Raw genomic sequence first — 10,488 nt, 5'->3', positions numbered from 1 at the left:
ATACTCAGGAAGTGGAGCACTATACAGGGAGCTGTCGGAGGATGGAGCTGGACAGAGGTAGAAAGCAGCGGCGAAAGACAGGATAAAAAAGGAGAGAGAAAAAGGGAGCTAGTAAAGCCACAAAACCAGCATTCAGACAAAATGTACAAACGTAGACTACAGTTAGTTCCAGAGAATTAAAGCACGTGTGCAAATACCTGACTTCACTCAAGAACGTTTTAACTTATAAATAAATTTTGAGATCCAAAGACAGTATGTTTTCTTTAAATCAAGTAACAGATCAGTAAATTAAACTGATTAGCTTATTCTTACAGCAAAAAAATACAGTTGTCTTAACCTTCATTATTTTATCCAGTGAAAGGACATTAACATTACATGAATAAGATGACAAAGAAGAATAAGTTGCTTTTTAAAAATAATAGAGAAACTAGCAAAAAGTTCATCAGTAAGGGCTAGAAGCCTCCAAATTCAATGATCATTTGTGGATAAGTTATGTTGACTATAATCCCAGATAATAACTAGGCAATCAAAACAAATGAATTAACCCAACAAACCAATCAATATTTAATCAACCCACATTGAGACTTTAGATATAGATCATATGGAATAGAAAAATTATTAAATCCTATAATAAATGCTAATTCTAATGAATGTCAAAATACCTCAAATCTTTAGTCATATCTTTACCCATATATCCTTCAATAAAATTCCATCATATTTAGTAATTTTCACTAATTTTTCACAATATTAAAATATGTTTACATTACTAGTCAGCTTTAGAGATGGTATTTTTTAACTTGCTGTTTTTAATTCCTCCTTCAAAAACTTGAGAACACAAGCAAGCAAATTTCTGGAAAGCTACAGTATTCAAGAAAATTGAAGCAACCTCAAAAGGGAAATATATTCCAAATTCATCTAACACAAAAAATTTCCCATGAAATTAATTTACACTTTATAGCCAATTTATAGGCAGTTAGAAGAATTAGAATGCCAGAATAAAATTTTCCAAGAGCTTTAAGTCTCCAAGCAATAAAAGCAACAGAGAGAAATTTAAAAAAAAAAAAGATAAAGTAGCAATCGCCACATATTTTTTCTAATTTCGAATCGTACTGCTCAATCCCAAGAATCTCAAATGCTAAATATTCTTCCTAACTGATGACTCCACCAAACACCACCAAGCTCAGGCATCAGGAACACGGAGCAGTCTGTAAATTTCTTACCGGCATCTGATACTCTCCGCTCTCGCTCCCACTCCAGCCGCTCCCTCTCTAGCTGCTCCTGCCGCTCTCGTTCCTGCCTCTCCCGGTCCAGTCTCTCCAGCCTCTCCCGCTCTTGCCTCTCCCGCTCCAGGCGATCCTGGCGCTCCCGCTCTTGCCTCTCTCTCTCCAGCTGCTCCTGTTCCAGCCGCTCTCTCTCCAGCCTTTCCCTTTCTAGCCTCTCCCTCTCCATTCTCTCCCTCTCCATTCTTTCTCTCTCCAGCCTTTCCCGCTCCAGCTCCTTTTGTCGTTGCTGCTCTTGTAGTTGCCTGAAATTAAGAAAGTAAACAGTAGGCAATTATGGCTACTCACAATGAAAACCCATTCTTTTCGCAGTGAACCTACAAGAACCCTTATTTCTGATTTAAATACAAAGCAATGTAGACCATGCAATCAACATCTCTCCTTCCATGTGAAGAAGGGCTATGTTCAGTAGAGACAGCTTATGGTACATACAAATGAAAAAAATTTCTCTTATTAGGATCATTTTCGCTGTTTCAGCACATTAAACTAATATCACATTTTATCCTGCACTTTTCCTGAATAAAGTGGTCCAAAGAAACGAGTAACTGAACATACCACTTTAAAGACCAAGACATTATTTTATTTAACGAAAATATTTCTAATTTGTAATTACCTTCCTAAAATGACATCAAATTTTCATTGTACAAATTATACTTTATCATATCAGAAAATACAATGGCTAGTAACAGCAAAAGCTCAATAAAAGTTTGGTGAATGGGGAAAAAACAGTTAAGAGAAGAAATAAACTAAATCATATTAAGTCTCATATCCAAAGGTCAGTAAAATTAACATTTTGGCATTCATGCTTCCAGACTTTTCCTCATGTAAAAATACATGAGGAATATGAGGAATATAAACCAAAACAAATAAAACAGAGTATTTCTCTACCATTCTGAAATCTGTTTTCCTCTCTCCCACTTGATATACTGTAAAAGGTATTTAACGCACCAAGTAAAATTTTGCACCTTTACTTTTCATGCCTGTGTAGTATTCCACTGTTCAGTTGTTCAGTTTGAGCAGTCTCCTATGGTACAATATGTTAGCCTAATACTATTACTAATATGGCAATAAACATTTATCCTCACATATCTTTGAACCGTTTTCTAACTGCTTCTTAAGCATCACCATCCACACAGATTTGCTAGATGAAAATATATAAATATCGAGATTTTTGATATACAGTTCCAAACTGTCTTCAGCAATAGTGGTGCCAATTAACACTCACCAGTAAGTGGGGAGCCTAGTGGGCTGCTGTCTATGGGGTCACACAGAGTCGGACATGACTGAAGCGACTTAGCAGCAGCAGCAGTCCAACAGTATTTATGAGAATATCCACTTTTCTTTCCTTTCACCAACACTGAACACTATCATTGTTTTTAATCTCTGCTAATATGATTGATATCATGTAACAATTTTCATTTATTTAATTACTTCTGATGTTAAATATTTTACAATTTGTTTACTGATTTTTATATTAGTATTGACTGCATATGTTCTTTGATCAGCTTTCTCTTGGGAGTTAATACTCCATATTTCTTTGAAAGGTTCTTTTCTATATTAAAGGTAACAATGCTTTGTCACACATTGGTCATAGGTATTAACTTTTATTATGGCTTTATGTCTCTGATTTTAAAAGTGTTGTTTTGTAATATGGCTTTTAATTTTATATAGAAAATCGAGTAATAATATTCCTTTATGTAACCTGCTTTCGATACCCTTCTTAGGCAGCCTTGTCCCACAAAAAAGATTATATAGTTGCTAACACTTTCTTTTCATACTTTTATTTTTTACAATAAAAGCCTTAGTTCATATGAAATTCGTCTTGGGCTTAACAAGTGAAGAAGTGACCTATATCACAGCACCGATTACTGAATAGTTTATAGCCCTGATTTAAGACATCACCTCTACATGTGCTATTACTGAACTTCCAGAATGTTCTGGGGCATGGATCTGCTTGTCTGGCAAGGCACTAATATCTTGATGCTTTGATACTGAAAGTATACTTTAATATTTACTAGGATGAAGCCATTCTTATTACTCTTCTTTTTGAGTTTTTCTAGATGATTCTTAGATATTTAACTCTTTCTAGGTAAATTTTAGAATCACTTTGTTAAATTTACCCTTTATGCCAATAACCTATATGCTTCAATGCTTCATTAAATTAGAAAAAGTCATATTTTTATCTCCTTATCTAAGGAAGTATAGAATGTCTCAGTATTTATATTCAATTTGACTAAAAATCTCAACTCTAGGACTTCAAATGATGACTATAAAAATATCTGCAATTATACTAAAACCTGCAGAAGCCTCCTGCGTGTGGCTCTAAAATAGTTTGTTTTTTACCTTCCGTATATAATAGAGCAAGAAGATGTTTCCAAGTATCCAGCTCAGCTTAAACGATTAAACTGCTATAAAAATTAACCTGCCCTAAGATTTAAAATAAAAGGTTATATTCATCTTACACATAAAATATTTCAAAGCACTGGCAGGAAGATGAAATGAGATGGTATCATGAAAGCTCTTTAATAAGTACCTGGAGCATAAGAACATTCAATAAATGTGAGCTATAGTAATAATTATTTGGAAATTTCAAATTGAGACTTTCCCTGGACTGACTGATAAGCTCACTGTGTTCTGACTAGAGGAAGTGCTACATGACAGAAATGCATATGCTGTCTTTTATTCCTCCCAGCAGTATCAATAAACCAATAAAGTCTTTCCATAAATCTCTACCTTTCATGTTTCCTTAATTGATAATTGAACAAAAAGAAAAGTCCAAGCCCTCTCCTATTAGCACAAAAACACAGAGCTTCTTTCTGGACAGATCATCATACTCAGTAAATGCAGGAGAAAAACAGAAGACACCTATGGTAGTCCTGCTTATGAGAAATAGCTGCTTAAAAATACTGACAAATAATAAAATCTGATTTTTAGGGTACATTACTGACTTCATTCTACTATTTGATAAAATACTAGCTGTCAAAGTTTCTGAGGGATAATAATATCACTGTAGGGATGAGGGCAAGAAAATAATAAGACAAAATTATTATTTTTGAATAACCAGCAGCTAATGAATAAACTCAGTTAGGGCTTATATTGCATTTGAAATACACAACACTCATCAAAAAATAAGAGCATATTAAATGTAATACTCTAAACAACCTACTGGGTCCAGAAGACAAAAGATATACCCATATTATTCTAATTAGGATATATTTGAAAACAGAAGCTAGGGGAAAGTATTTAACTTTTAATGTAGCTGTACTAAGATCTATGATTAAAATAGTCAATATATTAGGCTCTGTTATAATCCTGTGCTACCTCTTTCATTTTATTCTATCAAAATAATACAAGCACGTAGTTTTTAAAGTCTGTAAGAAAAAAACAGCAGTTCACTGCTCCAACCCTCCCATCTTAGTTTCCAACATATCAGAGATAATTACTGTCAACCCTTTCGGCTGTTTCTTTAGATATGTCAGTTCTTTGCATTATTGCAATTTTATAAAATATGTCTACTGACATAAGGTATCTCTTCCAACTCCTTCATCACACCCAGGCTTTTCTCAATACAGTCATGGGAAAATACTGACTTTTGGTTATATCAATATTCATTCAGAGTTGACGTTATTAACATGATAACGTAAACGCTGTTCACAGCTGAAACACACAGTACTCTAAGACTACATTTCATTTCTCATTCAAATTCTTGGTGTTTTTTTTTTAACCCCCCAGTTAATGGCTGCTTCTCTAGACTACTTTTAACACGAAAAATAAGCTTAAAGCACAGGTAGAAGGTCAGGTATGAGTAAAGTGAATCTGAAAGAATTATTAAATGATGGCATTAACAACCAATGTACCCTGACTTAAAAGAACAGTTCCACATGTCATAATATCTGGGTTTTCAGGCTATGAAAGAAAAGGAATATACTGATGTAAGAAAAGAGCACAATGCCAGAAAGATCATCCAAGTTCACTGACAGAAGACTGAAGTAGGCGGTTCCTACAGCGCCAAGAGATTCTGTTATTTTTTTTTTTGAAAGGAAGAAAGATGCAAGAAAGAAAAAGTGTTTGAAGTCTCTAATTTTTAGCCTGCTCACAGAAAAGAAACACATCTAAACATATTTTCCCAAGTTGTGTGTCAAAATCTCAGGCTTACAAATCCACAGTGGAATGAATAATTCCCACCTAAACTGGATGGTATATATAAATCTACTGACTTTCATGTTTTGACTTCTAAAGCAAGACATTTGTATATCTTTTTAGGGGGACAGTTTCCAAATTTATAAACTCTGCTTTTCTTAGAAATATCACAGCCAACTCACACACTGGAAATGCACATGATTCTTCTTCCCAGAGTTCTGACTACAAATGACTGTTTCCAACTGAAAATTTTTTCAAAGTACACAGGCCCTAATTCTGAATGATGGAAACATTCTGGAGACTAATTTTTCTTTTGGATATGCATTTTACAGCAATTTAAAAGTTTCTGAGAAAATATATTTTTTTATAAACAAACAAACAAACAAACAAAACCAGTGCAAAATGACTAATATAGCCATAAAGAGCATTTAAAACTATCGGGAAAAATTCTTCCCACCACCAAAATATCTATTTCTTCCAGAGAAGAGTTATCCCCAGATATAAAGAGAATGCACAAAGCACCAGGCAACAATAAGATCAATAGCTTTTTTATATACTTGAACACATATTTAGTTTATGTTAACTCAGAGACTTATTTTTCTTACAGCAAACAAAATCTATATAAAAATTTGAAAATACATTTCATTCAGCCTTATGTATCAAAAAAATAGCACTAGGTAAATAAAAAGTAATTTAAATTTCAACATAATGAAGTAGGAGGGTGGATCAGGAAAAATGCTCCAGGTTGCTAACATTCAGTAACACTAATGCTATCAACATTTTGACAGAAAATAAAACTGCATAAAATGTGGGCATTTCAAATCTCTATTAGTAAACAAACAAACAATGGATAAAACTAAACAAGATAATAAAGTTTTTAATATTATAAAACTCCTGAGACAGGAGACAATACTCACAAGAGAAGGCGGTCCACTCTTGGTCCATCCTGCCTCTGAAGGCTAACCTGAGGACAGTATACTCTCATCGCTGCAACTTCTACTTCCGTGCTGGGGTTATTACTCCCCTCTTATAACTTTCAGGTAGTAGTGATGATTTGCAAACTATTTATAGATACTAACTAAATTAAGTTCTATGCTGAGACTGACATAGGACTGACTCATGTTTCTTAGAATATGTTTTTTCATCAGTCAGCCAAGGAAGCCAAATTAACAGTATGAGTAGGAATCAGAAATTGGTATTAACAAATGACACACAACATATGAATAGAAAACTATACTATCATCATCTTACTATAGCAAAAGTATTGGACTAATAAGATTTAACATCTAAGGTAAACATTTATTCTATCAACTCAATTTTACCCTCATGAAAAATTTTAAAATTAAACTTGTAAAATAGTTTAAAAGGTCAAAGTGTTACAAAGTTTATAATAAAACACTAATCCAACACTCGCGGAAAGCTAACCAAATTGATGGCATGGATCACAGCCTTGTCTAACTCAATGAAACTATGAGCCATGCTCTGTAGGGCCACCCAAGACGGACAGGTCATGGTGGAGAGTTCTGACAAAATGTGGTCCACTGGAGAAGGGAATGGCAAACCACTTCAGTATTCCTGCCTTGAGAACTGCATGAACAGGATGAAAAGGCAAAAAGATAGGACACTGAAAGATGAACTCCCCAGGTCAGTAGGTGTCCAATATGCTACTGGAGATCAGTGGAGAAAAAACTCCAGAAAGAATGAAGAGATGGAGCCAAAGCGAAAACGACTCCTCGTTGTGGATGTGACTGGTGATGGAAGTCAAGTCTGACACTGTAAAGAACAATATTGTGTATCACAGTAATCCAAGTCTATGCCCCAACCACTGATGCTGAATAAGCTGAAGCTGAACGGTTCTATGATGACCTTCAAGACCTTCTAGAACTAACACCCAAAAAAAGATGTCCTTTTCATCATAGGGGACTGGAATGTAAAAGTAGGAAGTCATGAGATACCTGGAGTAACAGGCAAGTTCAGCCTTGGAGTACCAAATGAAACAGGGCAAAGGTAACAGAGTTTTCTCAAAGAGAATGCACTAGTCATAGCAAATACCCTCTTCCAACAACACAAAAGATGACTCTACACATGGACATCACCAGATCAATACCGAAATCAGACTGATTATACTCTTTGCAGCCGAAGATGGAGATGGTCTATACCGTCAGCAAAAACAAGACCGGGAGCTGACTGCAGCTCAGATAATCAGGTCCTTATTGCCAAAATCAGATTTAACAAAGTACGGAAAACCACTAGACCATTCAGGTATGACCTAAATCAAATCCCTTACGATTATACAGCGGAAGAGACACATATTCAAGGGATTAGATTTAAGAGAGCGCCTGAAGAACCAAGGATGGAGGTACAAGACATTGTACAGGAGGCAGGGATCAAGACCATCCCCAAGAAAAAGAAATGCAAAAAAGGCAAAATGGGTGTCTGGGGAGGCCTTACAAATGGCTGGGAAAAGAAGAGAAGCAAAAGGCAAAGGAGACAATGAAAGAGATACCCATCTAAATGCAGAGTTCCAAAGAACAGCAAGGAGAGATAAGAAAGCCTTCCTCAGTGATCAATGCAAAGAAATGGAAGAAAACAACAGAATGGGAAAAACTGGAGATCTCTTCAAGAAAATTAGAGAGACCAAGGGAACATTTCATGCAAAGATGGGCACAATAAAGGACAGAAATGGTATGGACTTAACAGAAGCAGAAGATATGAAGAAGAGGTGGCAAGAATACACAGTAGAACTATACAAAAAAGATATTCATGATCCAGATAACCATGAAGGTGCAATCACTCACCTAGAGCTAGATATCCTGGAAAGAGAAGTCAAGTGGGCCTTAGGAAGCATGACTACAAACAAAGCTAGTGGAAGTGATGGAATTCCCACTGAGCTATTTCAAATCCTAAAAGATGATGCTGTGAAAGTGCTGCACTCAATACGCCATCAAATTTGGAAAACTCAACAGTGGCCTCAGGACTGGAAAAGGTCAATTTTCATTCCAATCCCAAAGAGAGGCAATGCCAAAGAATGCTAAAACTACTGCACAATTGCACTTATCTCATACATTGGCAAAGTAATGCTCAAAATTCTCCAAGCCAGGCTTCAACAGTACATGAACCATGAACTTCCAGATGTTCAAGTTGGATTTAGAAGAGGCAGAGGAACCAGGTATCAAACTGCCAACATCTGTTGGATCACAGAAAAAGGAAGCAAGTTCCAGAAAAACATCTACTTCTGCTTTCTTGACTACACCAAACCCTTTGACTGTATGGATCACAACAAACTGTGGGAAATTCTTCAAGAGATGGGAATACCAGACCACCTGACCTGCCTCCTGAGAAATCTGTATGCAAGTCAAGAGGCAATGGTTAGAACCGGACATGGAACAATAGACTGGTTCCAAATTGGAAAAGGAGTACATTAAGGCTGTATTTTGTCACCTAGATTATTCAACTTCTATGCAGAGTACCTCATGCAAAATGTCAGAATGAATGAAGCACAAGCTGGAATCAAGATTCTCAGGAGAAATATCAATAAACTCAGATATACAGATGATACCACCCTATGGTAGAAAGCAAAGAGGAATTAAAGAACTTCTTGATGAAAGTGAAAGAGGAGAGTGAAAAAGCTGGCTTAAAACTCCACATTCAAAAAAGGATGATCATGGCATCCAGTCCCATCACTTCATGGCAAATAGATGGGGAAACAGTAGAAACAGTGACAGACTTTATTTTTAGGGGGCTGCAAATCACTGCAGATGGTGACTGCAGCCATGAAATTAAAAGATGCTTGCTCCTTGGAAAAAAAGCTATGACCAAACTAGACAGCATATTAAAAAGGAGAAACCTTAGTTTGTCAACAAAAGTCCGTCTAGTCAAAGCTATGGTTTTTCCAGTAGTCATGTTTGGATGTGAGAGTTAGACCATAAAGAAAGCTGAGCATCGAAGAATTGATGCTTTTGGACTGTGGTATTGGAGAAGACTCTTAAGAGAGTCCCTTGGATAGCAGAGATCCAACCAGTCCATCTTAAAGGAAATCAGTCCTGAATATTCACTGGAGGGACTGATGCTGAAGCTGAAGCTCTAATACTTTGGCCATCTGATGCAAAGAGTTGATTCATTGGATAAGATCCTGATGCTGGGAAAGACTGAAGGCAGGAGGAAAACGGGATGACAGAGGATCAGATGGTTGGATGGCATCACTGACTTGACAGATCCGAGTCTAAGCAAGCTCTGGGAGTTGGTGATGGACAGGGAAGCCTGGCATGCTGCATGAGGTTGCAGAGTCAGACATGACTGAGCGACTGAACTGAATCCAACACACTAATCCTCTTCTCAACTCTTCATCACTTCTGATTTCTCTCCCCAGAAACAACTACATTCAACACGTTTGATATTTATGTTTGTAACTAATGTATTTGTTTAGAATTAATACTTCTTAGTCTTTCAGATTTAGAAGTTATCTCCTGACTGAGTACTACATAAATGATTTAATTCCCAGACTCTCTAACCCTCCTAAAAATCTCACCTTCCTTTTTCTGCCAATAAAGTCATGACAGCACTTTGGATACATCAGCAGCCACTTAACTTACTCATGCTGACCATATTTACTTTCCAGAACAATTCCTTTCTTAACAGTGGTGTTAAAAATGGCTATTTTCAGAATTTGATTCTTTTTTCCACACCTACCCCAAACTCTCCATCAGAACTCCAGACCCTCTCAACGGGGTCAAATATTATCAGGTGATCTATTTTTGTTTGTATGCTTACTCTTTTTCTTTTCCCCAGAAAATTTTGGCCCATCCCACAAAGCTACAGGGGTAGAGATGAACTTATGGCACAGTGACCCTGTCGTCCACAAAGTCTAGGTCCTTCACTGTCTGGCCCTTTTCAGAAGAAGTCAGCACCCCCGACCATGATCAGGTCACTGAATTCCAGGAAAAGTTCCTTGTATTATTTGTTTGCAGGTTCCATTTCCTCACGTTTTTGTTCTTTCTTCTCCTAAAATTCCTATTATTTGGATGGTGTGCTACCTAATCTGATCTTTATTTTTCTCCTCTCATGTACT

General features: G+C 36.3%; 1 protein-coding gene across 10 annotated transcripts in view; it reads right to left on the bottom strand.

The window, feature by feature from the left end:
* Positions 1–10,488, bottom strand: part of ENAH (ENAH actin regulator) — a 155,062-nt gene that overhangs the window by 23,552 nt on the left and 121,022 nt on the right. For all 10 annotated transcript variants that reach the window (XM_040263678.1, XM_040263680.1, XM_040263681.1 and 7 more), the window contains one exon: positions 1,221–1,525. In XM_040263678.1, coding sequence (XP_040119612.1) covers positions 1,221–1,525 — 305 coding nt within the window. The remainder of the gene's footprint in view (positions 1–1,220; positions 1,526–10,488) is intronic.

The sequence above is a fragment of the Oryx dammah genome, unplaced genomic scaffold (genome assembly GCF_014754425.2).
Source record: "Oryx dammah isolate SB20612 unplaced genomic scaffold, SCBI_Odam_1.1 HiC_scaffold_21, whole genome shotgun sequence".
Classification (NCBI taxonomy): domain Eukaryota; kingdom Metazoa; phylum Chordata; class Mammalia; order Artiodactyla; family Bovidae; genus Oryx; species Oryx dammah.
The sequence above is the reverse complement of the archived record's forward strand: the minus strand, read 5'-3'. Positions and strand labels throughout refer to the sequence as shown.